General features: G+C 42.3%; 1 protein-coding gene across 1 annotated transcript in view; it reads left to right on the top strand.

The window, feature by feature from the left end:
• Positions 1-15495, top strand: part of LOC149279327 (phosphomannomutase 2-like) — a 108330-nt gene extending 92835 nt beyond the window's left edge. Inside the window, exons 6-8 of the mRNA XM_089501321.1 lie at positions 13705-13780; positions 13876-13991; positions 15391-15495. Of these exons, the coding sequence (XP_089357447.1) occupies positions 13705-13780; positions 13876-13991; positions 15391-15495 (297 nt within the window). The remainder of the gene's footprint in view (positions 1-13704; positions 13781-13875; positions 13992-15390) is intronic.
• The last annotated feature ends 1637 nt before the right edge of the window (positions 15496-17132 follow it).

Raw genomic sequence — 17132 nt, 5'->3', positions numbered from 1 at the left:
ACACCCCAACAAGTTTGCCCGGTTGGCAGATGAGGGGGATGTTAGTTCAGAGTTAGCAGTACTGCAGCAAGTCACTGCCTCTGACCACCAGAGAGGGGTCTGCTCCAGTAAGGAGGGAAGGAGGAACGCAGGGCAGGCCAGACAGGTGCTGGTAGTGGGGGACTCAATTATTAGGGGGACAGACAGGGCGATCTGTCACAAAGACCGGGATCGCCGAACAGTGTGTTGTCTGCCTGGCGCTCGAGTTCGGCACATCGCGGATCGGGTTGACAGATTACTGGGAGGGGCTGGAGAAGACCCAGCAGTCATGGTGCACATTGGCACCAATGACAAAGTGAGAGGTAGGCGGAGTGTCCTTAAAAATGATTTCAGGGACTTAGGTAGCAAGCTTAAGGCAAGGACCTCCAAGGTAGTATTTTCTGAAATATTACCTGTACCACGTGCCACACCAGAGAGGCAGCGGGAGATTAGGGAGCTAAACAAGTGGCTCAGAAGCTGGTGTAGGAAGGAGGGGTTTGGGTTCATGGAGAACTGGGCCGACTTCTCTGTCGGATACAGGCTCTACGGTAGGGACGGGCTGCACCTCAATGGGGAGGGTGCAGCTGTGCTCGGGGAGAAGATGGCCAGAAGAGTGTTTAAACTAGGTAAAGGGGGGGAGGGAAACTACAATATAGAAGGGGAAGATAGTGTAGATAGAAAGCTGGGGCTTATAAATGTACCTGGGGGTGGAGCGGAGGGAGGGGTTAGAATAGTCAATAGGGATAGGCTTCATAGGGGAAAAAAACCATACACCTCTAAATTGTATGCTTACTAATGCCAGAAGTCTGACCAATAAAACTGACGAACTGGAGTTAATAATGTCTGAAGAAAACTATGACATAGTGGGTATAACAGAGACATGGTTGGATGATAGCTATGACTGGGCGGTTAACATACAGGGTTATAGTCTATTCAGGAAGGATCGAAAAAAACAAAAAGGGGGAGGAGTTTGCCTTTATGTAAAGTCCAGCCTAAAGGCCACACTGCGGGAGAATATATGTGAGGGAAATGATAATGTGGAGTCATTATGGGTAGAAATATATGGAAAGAAAAATAATAAAATACTGATCGGGGTTTGCTATAAGCCACCAAATATAATGGAAGCAGCAGAAGATCAATTATTAAAGCAAATAAACAAGGCAGCAAATCACAATGAGGTGGTTATTATGGGGGACTTTAACTATCCCGACATAAACTGGGAAACAGAGACCTGTGAATCTCATAAAGGAAACCGGTTTCTGACTATAAGTAAGGATAATTATCTGTCCCAAATGGTACAGGACCCGACCAGAGGGGGCGCCCTACTGGACTTAATATTAACCAACAGACCTGACAGAGTAACTAATGTGCAGGTCAGGGGGCATCTAGGAAATAGTGATCACAATATGATACATTATAACTTGTCCTTCAATAAGGGAACTCTTAGAGGAGCCACAAGAACTATGAACTTTAGGAAGGCAAAGTTTGATCAACTAAGAGAAGCCCTTAACACTGTAAATTGGGAAAATGTCCTCAAAAACAAGAGTACAGACACTCAATGGGAGATTTTTAAGGATATCTTAAATTCTCACTGTGAAAGGCACATACCGTATGGGAATAAAAGAGTCAGGAACAAGAGAAAACCAATGTGGATAAACAAAAATGTAAAGGGGGTAATAAATGGCAAAAAAAAGGCATTTAAGCTACTAAAACAGGAAGGCAGTGAGGAAGCACTAAAAAGCTATCGAGAAAAAAATAAAATATGTAAAAATCAGATAAAAGCAGCAAAAGTGGAGACAGAAAGACTCATTGCCAAAGAGAGTAAGACAAACCCCAAAATGTTCTTTAACTATATAAATAGTAAAAAGGTTAAAAATGAAAGCGTTGGCCCCTTAAAAAGTAATGAGGGAGAAGTTATAGACGGGGATCAGGAAAAAGCTAATCTATTAAATATATTCTTCTCTGCTGTATTCACAGAGGAAAATGAAATGCCAGGTAATATACAGCAGGATGAGATAACTTCCCCAGTACATGTCGTCTGTCTAACCCAGGAAGAAGTGCAGTGCCGCCTAAAAAAAATCAAAATAGACAAATCACCAGGTCCAGATGGCATTCACCCCCGCGTTCTAAGGGAGTTAAGTAATGTAATAGACAGACCCCTATTTCTAATATTCAAGGACTCTATAGTGACAGGGTCTGTTCCCCAGGACTGGCGCATAGCAAATGTTGTGCCAATATTCAAAAAGGGGACAAAAAGTGACCCGGGGAATTATAGGCCTGTTAGTTTAACTTTTGTTGTGTGCAAACTGTTTGAGGGTTTCCTAAGAGATGCTATTTTGGAGTATCTCAATGAAAATAAGTGTATGACTCCATATCAGCATGGGTTTACAAGGGATCGGTCCTGTCAAACTAACCTGATCAGCTTTTATGAGGAGGTGAGCTCAAGACTGGATCGGGGTGAATCGCTGGATGTCGTATATCTTGATTTTTCCAAAGCATTTGATACGGTGCCACATAAAAGGCTGGTACATAAAATGAGAATGCTTGGGCTGGGGGAGAATGTGTGTATGTGGGTAAGTAACTGGCTCAGTGATAGGAAACAGAGGGTGGTTATTAATGGTACATACTCTGAGTGGGTTACTGTTGCTAGTGGGGTACCACAGGGGTCAGTTTTGGGTCCTATTCTTTTTAATATATTTATTAATGACCTTGTAGAGGGATTGTATAGTAAAGTATCAATCTTTGCAGACGATACTAAGCTCTGTAACGTGGTTAACACAATAGAGGACAGTGCACGATTACAAATGGATCTGCATAGGTTGGAGGCTTGGGCTGGGATGTGGCAGATGAGGTTCAACACAGATAAATGTAAGGTTATGCACATGGGGAAGAAAAATCCAGGCTGGGAATATGTATTAAATGGGAAAACACTGGGGACGACTGACATGGAAAAGGACTTAGGAGTTTTAGTTAACAGTAAATTTACCTGTAGCGACCAGTGTCAGGCAGCTGCTGCTAAGGCAAATAAAATCATGGGGTGCATCAAAAGGGGCATAGATGCCCACGACAAGGAAATAATTCTACCACTGTACAAGTCACTAGTCAGACCACACATGGAATACTGTGTACAGTACTGGGCACCAGTGTACAAGAAAGATATAGTGGAGCTGGAGAGGGTTCAAAGACGGGCAACCAGAGTAATAAGGGGAATGGGAGGACTACAGTACCCAGAAAGATTATCAGAATTAGGGTTATTTAGTTTGGAAAAAAGACGGCTTAGGGGGGATTTAATAACTATGTATAAATATATAAGGGGACAGTACAGAGATCACTCCCAGGACCTATTTATACCCAGGACTGTATCTATAACAAGGGGACATCCTCTACGGTTGGAGGAAAGAAGGTTTCTACACCAGCACAGACGGGGGTTCTTTACAGTAAGAGCGGTGAGATTATGGAACTCTCTGCCAGAGGAAGTGGTAATGGTAAACTCAATAAAAGAGTTCAAAAGGAGCCTGGACGTGTTTCTTGAAAGCAATAATATTACAAGTTATGGATATTAGATTAATAGGGACAGAACGTTGATCCAGGGATTTATTCTGGTTTTTTTGCCTTCCTCTGGATCAACACAGTAGGGACACAATATGTATATAGGTTGAACTTGATGGACTTTGGTCTTTTTTCAACCTTATGAACTATGTTACTATGTTTTTGCTGTTGAGCCCCATACAAAACGGGTATTAACCCCTAAAATGCCACGATCATTGAAGGAGTTAACGCTGTAGAGACGCTGTCATGGAGCGATCAGGCAGCAGGGGGATGTTGTGGCAGGTCCCCACACGTGCTTGAAGCTGCCTGTTCCCTCCATGAGAGAGTCAGTGTATCATTAACCCCTTCAATGCAGCGATCGCGGCATTTTATGAAAAAAGGATTTTGAGCCGACCGAATCACTCCGTGGGAGTGATTGAAGGCTCAGGGACTGGCTCTGGGTGGCTGTGCTATCTGGTCAGACACCCGGGAATACAGCAGCAGCAGCACCCCCGCGATCACCACGATTGTGGCAACGTGGGGGCATTTTTTTTGCGATGACGTACCTGGTACGTCCCGGTCTGAGGGTGACATGTGACCAGGTACGTCCCGGTCTCGAAGGGGTTAAATCGCGTCTCTAGTAATGTTGCAATGCTATACAGAGGGTTAAGACTCAGTGTCTTGAAAACTTAACAGCCTTCAATAGAGTTTTTTTGGCTGTTTTTGCACCATGGTCTGTTTCCACCTCTTTTCCTAGCAGACGCTTTAGTGCTGCAATCAAAGGAATAACTGCAGCAACAGATGCATTACTTGAACTTATTTCTTTAGTTAACTGTCCAAATGGAACGAGAATAGAAACTATATTTTCCATCATCATCCACTGATGTGCATTAAACGTTCCTGTCATTTACGCAGCTAAGACTCTTGTTCTTTTAAATCTTGCTGCAGCTGTATAGGTGGCATTCCAAACTGTATTTGCACAGCTTGTAATCTGGAATAAGCAAGTGGAGAATGCTTAAACCCATATTTTTTCTCCAGCATGGTATCTAAAGCTTCTGATATAGCTGCTGCAGTATGTGATCCAAGAGACTCTTGTGCGTTAAGCAAAATAAGTTGCAATTTAAAATTGGCGTCTACCCACTGTGCTGTTAAACTAAGCATGCTTGTTGAGTTTACATCTGAGCTCCAAATATCTGTGGTAAAACTTAAAGCTGGGATATCTGTGATCATGAGCTCATGAATGTGTTTTGCAATATGCTAAAACATAGACAGGTTTGCTCAAAAAAGCATCTGCTTGGCAGTGTGTAACTTGGCTCGATATGTTCTATGAGCCTACGGAATCCAATGTCCTCCGCAACAGAGAATGGCTGGTCATCTAAGGCAATAAATTCCATGACTTTTTCCGTAATGCCATGTGCTTTGGCACTATCACTAGCAAATTTCTGTGGCAACAGATGGTGTTGATGTGCTAGTTGGAGTACTTTTAAGCTTTGTTACATTAATGTACTCTGTATGTTGAATTGGATGTCGTGTTTTCAGGTGGTGTATCAAACCTGTCGTAGAAAAGCTCCTAGGCACTGTATCTCCTCTCGAAATTTCTGCTGAACAAACCTTAAAGATTGCATGTAGTTGTAAAAAATATTTTATTTAAAGTTAGTAACACACCAAAATAGGACAAAACAATTAAATAACAATATTAACATATATATATGATTAACAGCAATCACATTCCTATCATGCCCAGGCATACCGAGATTCCAGGATATACTCGCAGACTTGGCATGATAGGAGTATGATTGCCCTATCTACCCCTTCTCACTCCCTTCTGTCCTATCTACCCCTTCTCACTCCCTTCTCCCTATCTACCCCCTCCTAACTATCTACCCTCTCCCTCTTTGAAGTTCACTTACCTTTCAGGAGTCCTGCTGTGGGGGTGCAAGGCCTCTGTCTCCCAGCTCTGCCACTGTATGGAACAGTATAGAGTGATGGGAGTTATGATGTACTTTAGAGCATAATTATAAAATGAAAAATTCATTGGAAATGGTACAGCATAACACCCATCACTCTCACACACTTACCAATCCACACATATACCAATCCACACATATACCAATCCACACATATATACCAATCCACACATATATACCAATCCACTCTCACTCTGATTTCCTACCTTTCCTCTTTTCTCCTTACAGCTCCTTTTCCTCCTCTTCTTCAGTTCTCCTGTCGTCTTCCTCTTCAGAGGGCACGGACAGCGGTGGGCGCGGCTTCAGTGTTGTGCGCCGGGATCTGACAACAAACCCTTGAGTGATTTTAAGCCGGGTTGAAGGAAGATCCTTGAACCGGCTTAAAATCACTCAAGGGAGCCGGAGGTCTGTTAAAGACCTCCGATACCGCTCCCTTGCGAGCCTGCTCCTCCAGCGGCGGACATTACTGTCCGTCTCTGGAGGGGTGCCGGCAAATTGGCACCCCCCTGATGAGCGGCACCCGGTGCGGACCGCCCCCCCCCCCCGCCCCCCGCTAGGTACGCTACTGATTGTAACCACAAACACTTATTGTTGGAATAAATAGGACGTGGACTTTTAATTTAGCTTTTCCTTTTTTTTTTTTTTTTTTTGCATTCCAGCAGAATTTTCTTTTTATTTAAAGAAGCACTCTTTGCTGGGTAGTGCAGTGATAACAGCAAGAGCGAATCTGAAAAAAGTACATGCTGGAATGTGGAATCTGGGTATGATAGGATCACACACAATAAGTATGAGGTGATTTTACAGGACCTAGTGTTCCCTTATAATTAACTTTTACGCAAGGATGACAACATCCTTAGAATATTGTTTACTAAACACCAGGATGACATCAAAGACCAAACATCTTCCCCATCTTTTCCCAAACATGAACCCTTATTGGAAGTTTCAGGCTTTTGGGAAAGGATCACAATCCTGTCATGCCCAGGAGTGTGATCCTATCCCAAAAGCGATCCAGAACTTCCAATAAGGTTCGTGTTCATGAACGGAACTATTAAATTTGAACAGGTGAGGAAACCAGGATGCAGGGAATAAGGTATCAGTCTCTTTAGTGTTCCCAACAGGTAAGGATGACTCCTGGGAAGGAGCAGAGTTGACAGCACAGTGCAACAGATAGCATAGTCCAGTTATCAGGCAGAGAATAGTCAGGCGATCCGGGTCAGGAGCAGAGAGGTCAACGAGGTCAATATACATGCCATGGTCGGCAATAGGCATCCAGCAGAGAACACCAGTAAGAGGTACGTATACAGCTTAGTCGTTAGAACAACTGAGCACTGAACAGGTATCAGTGCTCAGTTTTTAAACCAGCCGCCCTTTCTAGAACCCTCCCCCAACCGTGACGACGTCCAATGGACGGTGTGGGATCGGAAGGGGGGCGTGGCGTGCAGTGTCCTTCAGTTTGCGGTGGTTCGTTCTTGTGAAGCGCCGTGTATGAGGACACAGCGGCGCTGCACAGACCTTGATGGGGTAAGTGCCGAGTACCCACTACCCGCGGGTACTCGGGAGATGTACTGCGAACACGAGCGCAACGCCACGAGCACCCAGGCGACGCATCCCGGACGGGGCCGTGACACTGTGGGTACTCAGGCAACACGCTCCGTACGAGATTGCGGTGCAGTAGGTACTTGGGGCGACGCGCTCCGAATGGGAGCGTGACGCCGCAAGCACTCCAGCGATGCGCTACGGACGGGACCGTGACAGGAACATTCCTATCATAGCCAGAGTCTAACATGTACTGACTGCCTTAACATGTTAGGGCTGTGATTGCTAACAACAATTGCTAACAGCTAACATCAATCACACTCATATCATGCCCAGGCAGCCAGTACATGCTGGAGCCTGGGCATGATAGGAGTGTGATCATATCCCACAAGCCTATCCCCACATTTCATATACATGGTGTCATTCAATCACTCTGACTGCTATAATGCCCAGGACATTATAGGAGTTGAATTGCCATTATTAATCATAATTTTATATTTATATATTTTCATATACATGGTGTCTTGGCATGATAGGAGCGTGATTGCTGACTGTTAACAATTACACGTCCATGCCCAGGCACCCCAAAAGCAATTCAGAGCTTCCAATAAAGGTTCGTGTTCATGAACACAACACTCCTATCATGCCCAGAGTCCAGCATGTACTGGCTGCCTGAACATGTTAGGGCTGTGATTGCTAAGAGCAACTGCTAACAGCTAACATCAATCACACTCATATAATGACCAGGCAGCCAGTACATGCTGGAACCTGGGCATGATAGGAGTGTGATTGATGTTAGCTGTTAGGAGCGTGGTTGCTAACAATTGCTATCATGCTCAGGCAGCCAGTACACGTTGGATCCTGGGTATCATAGGAGTGTAATTGCTGTTAGCAACCACACTCCTATCATGCCAAGTCAACCAGTACATGCTGGAATCTGGATATAGCAAAAAAAACAAAGTTAGGAGTAGCTCCAGACCTGAAGTGTAGTGATCTCTCTCCCATTGGGTGCTGAAGCCTGTGGGATCTGGTGCAGAAATCCACTAGGTACAATGTATCAGAGGTTGCCAGCTGACACCAAGGAATAGAGAGGAAGCATCTGTTGTAAAAAATATAAAAATGTTATCAAATCCATAGACTATAAAATCAAAACGAGGTACATAAACAGGCACAGGGTAGAAACACAGGCTAAGATGCTTAACATGTTTCGCTCGAGGAAGTGCTTAACCATAAGCAGCCTGCTCTATAACCAAATACACAACCTTTATATAAAAAAAAAACAAAAGCATTTAACCCCTTAAGGACAATACTGTTTCTTACTCGTAGTATATTGTGGGACAATGGCTCTTTTAAAATGTTTCATTGTTACATAGTTCATAAGGTTGAAAAAAGACCTAAGTCCATCAAGTTCAACCCTTCTACCTAACCTTCCTATTCTTAATGTAAAAGAAGGGAAAAAACCCTAATTAAGCTACTTTGAATTCTGCCATCAGGGGGAAAAAAAATTCCTTCTTGACTCCAAGAGGCAATCGGATTTCTCCTTGGATCAAGAAGCTCAAAAATATTAATGTTATTCTATTTATATCCTTGTATGTCATGCCTTTCTAAGAAAATATCGAGGCCCCTTTTGAAGGTATCTAATGTATTGGATAACACCACCTCCCTTGGAAGTGATTTCCATACCTTTTATTGTCCTCACTGTAAAGAATCCCTTCCTTTGTTGTCTATGAAACCTGCGCTCTTCCAGTCTCAGAGGGTGACCTTTTGTTCTTTGTATATTTCTATTAATGAATAGGTCACTGAAGAGCTCTGTATATTGGCCCTGCATATATTTATAGATAGAATGTTATCATATCCCCTCTGAGATGCTGTTTTTCTAGCATATATAACTTTAACTTTTTTAGTCTCTCTTCATAACTAGTATCACCCAATCCCCTTATTAACTTCGTAGCCCTCCTTTGCACTCTTTCTAATTCCATAATGTCCTTTGACCTGTACAGAGGCAAGATAATATCCTCCTCCCTTGAATCGATACCTCTTTTTATGCATGCTAAAACCTTATTGGCCCTCGCAGCTGCTTGCTGGCATTGCGCACTATTGTCAAGTCTGTTGTCAACCGTTATTCCTAACTCCTTCTCATTGGTAGTTTCCCCCAAGGATATTCCATTTAAAGAATAGGTTGCATTTTTATTATTTTTACCATAATGCATAACTTTGCATTTCTCTACATCGAACTAGAGCCCTGCGCGGGACTACTTTTTTAATCCCGCTCCCGCCCGCTCCCGCGGTTTTTAATCCCGCTCCCGCCCGCTCCCGCAATGTGGGTGTGCCACTCCCGCCCGCTCCCGCCACATTTGTGGCCAATCCCGCCCGCTCCCGCCACATTTGTGGCCAATCATGCCCGCCTCCTTACCTGATTTCCCGCGCAGTCCCGCGCGGCTGCCCTCGAGTTGTTCCCTCACGGCGTCTCTTCTCTTGCTCCGCCCAGGAACAAGGCGGAGTCACAGGAAGTGACGTCACATCACGTGACTCCGTTTTGTTCCTGGGCGGAGCAAGCTAGGAGACGCTGTAAGGGAGCAGCAAGAAGGCAGCCTTGCGGGACTGCGCGGGATTACCGGGACCCGCAGGTACAGTGCCTGACCGCCCGCTCCCGCCCGCAGCCCCAGCAAAACCGCCCGCGCCCGCAAGTTTTTTGGCGGGTCCCGCGGGACCCGCGGGACCCGCCTCCCAGTGCAGTCCTCTACATCGAACCTCATCTGCCACTTGCACGCCCAGTCCCCAACTCTTCCTGCAAAGAAGAAACAAATAGCAAACAAAAAGACCTTCACGTGAGAAATGTGAAAAAAATTTAATGTATGTGAAGATACCGAAGGACTTTTCATACGGACATACTATTTCACTGTTCCGGTCTCGATTGAGATTTTTAACCAGACGCTTTTATGCATAACTTTGTTGTTATGCAAACTATCTTGTGAGTTGCTCTGCTCTACTTTATTAAATTATTTGCATCAGTCACTATTGCACTATTTGTGGTTTGTTTATCTACAGTACAGACACTAAGAAGAATAAAGGGTTCTTATTGATGAGCATCTTTCCAAGTCACATTTGTGAGTGCATTATACACATCTATATTTCACCTATATTTGAACTTATTACACTATTATTTGTGTTTTGATTTTCTCTACATGTTCATGCGCCCCTCTCTTTGATATACTGCAAAGAAGAAACATGAAGATTAGTCTGAATTACCCGGCCTAATCAGCAAAAACTGTGACATGGCTCTCAAAGAAGAGGACCGAGGACCGACCCCTGAGGCACTCCAATTAATATCTGCGTATAGGCTGAGAAACATCCATTCACAACAACCCTCTGCGTTCTATCTTTTAGCCAATTTCTGATCCACATACAGACATTTGCCCCAAGCCTATTTCTGTTAATTTAGAGTAGCCTTTTATGCAGAACCGCATCTGCCTTGCGCCAATCTAATGGAACTATGCCCGAGTTGAAATAATCCCTAAAGATTAGTAATAATGGTTGGGCCAGAGTTAGGCTTAACTCCTTCAGTACCCTTCCGGTCCAGGGGCCTTGTCTACTTTAACAGTATTTAATTGCTTGAGCACTTTTTCTTGTGTCAGCCAATCCCGTGTTTGCTGCAATTAGCCAGCAGGGGCTCTGTCATTGGTTCTTCCTTGGTATAAACAGAAGGAAAAAAAGCATTTAAGATGTCGGCTTTCTCTCTGTCCTCACTAACCATATTTCCAGTTTCAGATAATGTACCAACATTCTCTACCTTTAACTTTTTACCATTTACATACTTGCTGTTTAGCTATGATTTTCTTCTTTCTCATTTCATGCTCCCACACATATTATATATTGTTTTTTTCAGGACAAACAGGGTTTTCTTTAGATACCATTATTTTTATCATATCTAATTTACTATAAAAAATGATAAAATAATGGTGATTTTTTGTTAAAAATTACCTTTTCTCACTTTTTAAACAAAAAACCTTTACTCATCTGCAAAAACGTATTTACTTTTTTATGGTGACAGTGGGTATTTTTACATGTTACCATATTTTTTTTTATTATTTTTAAACATTTTTGAACATTATTTTTTTTTTTTTATGTTTAACCTATGTTAAGTTGGATAAAGAATGATTCTAACCAGTATAACAGCGAACTTCATATTGCGAGTTAAGGCCCTGAGGAATTGTTTGATCTTGGAAGCTAAGCAGCGTCAGGCCTGGTTAGTACCTGGATGGGAGACTGCCTGGAAATACCAGGTGTTGTAATCCTTTGTTTTTGTGCTGTATTTAATTAACTTGATTTTTGTTTATACTTTAATTACTTTATGCATTACTCCCTTATAAAACGCTTGCAACAATTGTATTGATTTGTTTCATGATAATAGCATTTTGCTGTATAGCTGCTCTATAGTTTTTTGTCCTTTCAATGTTTCCCTTATCTTTGCATGGTTTGGGATATAAAGGGTGTCATTGTTTTGTGGGAGGAGATTTAAACTTAAATCTCTATATGCATTTTCAGTTTCCTCTACAAATGCACTTCTTGTTAATTAGGAGCTATCACTCCCACCCCCTTATCCAATTACACACCTGTTTCATCTTTACTACTTAAATGCTTTTATTTGTTTTTTTTTTGTATATAAAGGTTGTGTATTTGGTTATAGAGCAGGCTGCTTATGATTACGCACTTCCTCGTGCGAAACTCGTTAAGCATCTAGCCTGTGTTTCTACCCGATGCCTGTTTATTTACCTCTTGTTTTGATTTTATGGTCTATGGACTTGATTAAATTTTGATCTATTTTACAATGGGTGCTTCCTCTATATTCCTTGGTGTCAGCTGGCAACCTCTGATCCATGGAATCTGGATATGCCTGGGCATGATAGCAGTGTGATTTTTAAAACTCTATAAAATTATTATTAAAATCCCAGGAACCAAAAGTGTTAAAAGGCCCAAATAAGTACCTGGGAACTCCTCACCATCCATTTGTACTGGATAAAGATAACATCAGAGCTCAGTAGATGAATGAGATAGAACCTTATCTGATGGGATTGGGAGTACCTTAGTACACTAAAAAAAGTAATCATACACTGGACTCCCGAAGCTACAATTTAGTGCCACTAATCCTTTTTTATAAGATATGCAGACTGAAATAGAGTAAATAACAAAACCTTTACTTTTCCTCTCACTGATTTGTGAGCCTCTGAAGCGATTACAAATTCAGAAGGGCGTTCTATCTCTGGAAAAGTAAAAATTAAATGTGTTCAATTTATTCCTACAGAAAGTAAAGTGCCAGGAAACAGATAACCAAATACACGCCAGGCTCTGCCACACCGACACCCAAACACACACACACAGGACAGGCTCTGCCACACTGAAGCATTTTCTACACTGCTTTGCCATTAATTGCCCCTTTTGTATTGATGTCCCAACCAGGCCCCCTTTACTATTGATTGTGCATTAATGCCCCCACACCCTTGTGTATTGATTTATGTGATGCTCCAGCCAACCCCCTCCCTTGTTTGATGCCCCCACCCCTTTTTAATTGGTTAATGTGATGCCCCCACTGCCAGGTATATTACCCCCAGCCACACCCCTCCCTTGAATATGGGTCTGCTTTCCTATAACCCCTAACTATTTTTTTGGTAATACTCACATTTTTGTTTTTTCTTTTTTCCTGCTCTCGTCCGATGTGACGACCCTCTCCTTGTCACAAGGAACACCTTCTGTGAGCCCGCCCCCTTGAACCTCACGTCTTCAAAGTGGCCACCCGGCCGCGAAGTTCAAAGCAGCCGTTGTGCAGCTGTAAGACCGCCTCCGCTGGCAGCCTAATGAAGTTAAAGCGGCCTGCAGAAATTTCCCGGTATCCCAGTCCAGACCTGAGTGTGATTGCTGTTAGCAATCATATATATTTAATATAGCAATCACACTCCTATCATGTACAAGCAGCCAATACATGCACATTACTTACAGCCTCCCTGTGCCCTGCCCCCCCACTTACACATCCATGCTATCACACACATATTAATTAATTTACTCATTCACAAACATTCATTCCCTCATTCACGCATACTGGTTCATAGACCCCCCCCCACCCTTACCTGAACTGCAGATCTTCCAGTGCCATTCGCAGACTTCCGCAGGGGCCCCCCTTTCCTTCTGCGTTGCTCGCACTGTGTGTGAACTTCTCTTGTCGGGACAGGGAAACAGGAACGGAGCAAAGTCATGTGAAGTTATGTACATTCACGTGACTCTGCTGGGTTCCTGCGTCCCCTCAACAACACAGGGCCCTTGTGGATGATTATTTTCGGCCATTTTTTATTTTTTTTATTTTGGCATTTTGCCGATAATGCTATTTTCGGCTGATACGTTTCGGCCACCGATATATTGGTGCATCCCTATCTGTAATTCAAATTGTTATGTTATATACTACTTGTTATGTCCTGTCTACCCATTGTACAGTGCTACAGAATTTGTTGGCACTATATAAAACAATAAATCATAATAATAATTTACTTCAGTGAGATAAACAATTCCAAATCAAGTTGTTTAAATTGACCTACAGTTCATATTTTAAGCATTTATTTTGCCTATTTGTGTGAAACCTAAGCATTTTCTTTTTTTTTTTTTTTAGAGGGAACATTTTAGGGACAAGTTTGTAGCGGACTTACAGAAAGAATTTGCAGGAAAAGGACTAACATTTTCAATAGGTATGAAACATTCTTAAATGCGATCATTTTGACAAAAGTTAACACTAAAATTATTTTAAATGTGTCTTATTAAATGTCTCATGTTTCAATAAAAGGAGGACAGATAAGTTTTGATGTATTCCCCAGAGGCTGGGATAAAACCTACTCCTTGAAAATCCTAGAAAATGATGGATTTTCAAAAATATACTTCTTTGGGGATAAAACAGACCAGGTGAGTAATTGCTGTATAAGATGCATTTTCTAGAAGTTCATGCATGTATGATATGATTAGTCATTTTTAGGGCATGTGTCTGAAGTGTTTGGAGGTATTAAGTCATACTTACATTTTTCACAAAATGCTGTGGTGCACAAGTTTTCACAGTTAAAAAAAGTTCCCATCTGTTCACAACTAAGCCTATTGTCCTATCTGGGTCATTGAATTGACACTCCAGCCATCATGAGTGTGACAGCATTCAAGACCCGTTAAATTTATGTTGTGTCACCTTTGCAAATGCTGGGAGGATTCTACAGGAAACTACCGTATTTGCTCAATTATAAGATGACCCTGATTATAAGACGACCCCCCAAATCTGAATATTTAGGAAAAAAAGAAAAAGCCTGAATATAAGACGACCCTATAGGAAAAAAGTTTTACCAGTAAATGTTAATTCATCTAAACTATTTTTTTTTTTAATAAAAGCTATGATTGAGAAAAATATTTTGGTTTTATTTCCTTCTATTTTCCAACCTGTCACCCAGTTATGCACATCTGCCCCAGAAATGCCTTATACCCCCTATGTGCCACTGTGCCCCATGATATGCCTTTTAACCCTATATGCCACTGTGCCCCATGATATGCCTTTTGACCCCCTATGTGCCACTCTGCCTCCAGAAATGCCTTATACCCCTATATGCCACTCTGGCATTTAGAGGGTTAAAAGGCATATTATGGGGAAGAGTGGCATATAGGGAGGTTTAAGGCATTCAGGAGGCAGAGTGGCGTATAGAGGGTTAAAAAGGCATTTCTGGAGGCAGAGTGGGATTAAGGGGGTTATTTCACAGAGCACTCTGTCTCCAGAAATGCCTTATGCCCCCCATTTAACACTCCCCCGCCCCCCCCCCCCCCCGCAAACTTACCGGTGCTTCTGACTTCCCTGTCATGTAGCCGGGGCAGCTATTTGAGGTCTGATTATAAGACGACCCCGATTATAAGACGAGGGGTATTTTTCAGAGCATTTGCTCTGAAAAAAACCTCATCTTATAATCGAGCAAATACGGTAGTTATCTGAAAACAAATGGACAAACAACTAAATGACAAACTTGTCTGGAACATTTTTGGTCCATTTGCACAAGTCTACTATGTTATATTGTTGGTGCTACAAGCCACATTGTTATTTTTGACAAAAGATAAACGGTCCCCTACCTTTGTACTTTTGGTTTGATGAGAGAGGGAGTGGAGTTTAGGAAGGGTCATGCTAGTTTTGCCACAGATCCTCAGTCCTTCTTTCTCTGCTACAAAACCCCAGAAGGTATAGGTCATTTTAATAAACGCATTTAAAAATGATAAAATAGTAAAATTACAAATAATAGTTTGTTAAAATTCACCTTTTTAATTTGTGTTTCTTCTTTAGGGTGGAAATGACTATGAAATCTATAATGACACCAGAACAATTGGACATTCAGTGACATCTCCAGAAGAGACACAGAGAATCTGTAGAGAGTTATTTTTGCAGTGAAGAGTCTATGTTTACTTAAGGATTTTCTGAATATAATATCATCCTCTTATATTAATAAAATCCTTCATTGTATACTAATATGTGAAAATAATTTTTAAGCCAGATTTTATTAAGGCAAAGGCAAGGTAACAAAATCGTGATCCCCAAAATAAGACAGATTCAGTAGCCAAAGAGGGTAATCAGTCCAGCCGGGGTAGGAGGACCGAGATCAGCAAAGTCAAGGTAGGGATGTTGAGGAACAGGAGCCAGAAGGAAAGTCAGGCGAAGCCAGGTATACACAGGATACTAAGGAACGCACTTGGTAGCCGGAACAAACAAGGAGGAAATAAGCCTTAGCTGTTAAATAGCCTGAAAGGCAAAGACAGGTGGATAACCGTGGTAACAGAGATTGAAAGGCAGTTGATTAAACATCAGCTGAGTAAGTCTGCCATAGTGAAGAAAAAGGCTACTTGTTAGGCATCAGTTGAGTAACCCTGACAGTACCCCACTATTAACAACTCCACATTGTCGGGGGAAGGGTCCAGTCTTCTGGGGAAATCGGGCATGGAATGAAGGGAGGAGGGAGGGGACATAGACATCAGAGGCCGGTACCCCTTCCAGTGGACCAGATACTGGAGGTGCCCACAAAATGTTTGAGAATCAATGATGGCAAGAACCTAATTTTCCTCATGGTTGTCTACAGTGACAGAATAAGGATGAGGCGTGGTTGTGGTGAATCAGTTTCACCCAGGGGTTTCAACAGGCATACATGTAAGACGTTGATAAGCATGTTGGGAGGGAGGTCCAGAGAGTGAGCTACAGGTTTAAACTCTGGATGATACAGAAGGAACCCACGTATCGAGGGACCCGTTTTTTACTTTTTTGGGATGGCACACGGAGGTGAAGATTGAGTTAAGACCCTCTCCTCTACCTTGTAAAAGAGTGTGGGTAGGCATTGATGGTTGGCATGGAGCGTTCTATAGCCTCCTGGATTTGCACCCAAGTAGATTGGGTTTGCTGGAGATGGTCTTCCAAAGCCGGGACCCCTAGTGCCATTTTGATGGGTTCACACCTTTCCTCCCATGTAATGTCTTAAAAAGAGGTTATTCTCCACCCTAAGTGATAAGTTACCAAATTTCAATTTTATACATGTGGATAGGTCTCACATTCAGTAGATGAAATCGTGAGCACAATTATAAGAAAGGACTGAGAATATGCATAAAAAATAAAAATAAACATACCAGTCAGTCTCGATATGAAGTCTAGCTTCAGTCTCTCGGTCTGCCCCAGATTATAAACAAAGATCTGCATATATATAAGGTTTTGTAACTAGACCTGCGTATAGCTACCTCAAAAAGAGTACTAACGGTCAGAAAAACTCAGAAGAGAATCAGGAGACGAAAATCACTAAGGCCAAGCTGTTGGTCATTTTTACAGAATAGCAAAACCATTCTAATCTTAAAACATAAAAAAATCTTATGTAACAGAAACTACTAGTACTGCGTAGTTAAATCCTTTTTTTTTTTTTTTTTTTTTCAATTCTCCGTTTATTGCACATTTGGTAAAAAAAAAAAACCAGTACAAAATCACAGGAACAAGGGTCACAAATGTCATCTTGTACCTACAGGCAAAGGTCATGTAACATCTTATACAATAAT

The sequence above is a fragment of the Sceloporus occidentalis genome, unplaced genomic scaffold (assembly GCF_023333645.1).
Source record: "Sceloporus occidentalis isolate IW3139 unplaced genomic scaffold, rSceOcc1.0.p SCAF_171, whole genome shotgun sequence".
NCBI lineage: Eukaryota > Metazoa > Chordata > Lepidosauria > Squamata > Phrynosomatidae > Sceloporus > Sceloporus occidentalis.
The sequence above is the reverse complement of the archived record's forward strand: the minus strand, read 5'-3'. Positions and strand labels throughout refer to the sequence as shown.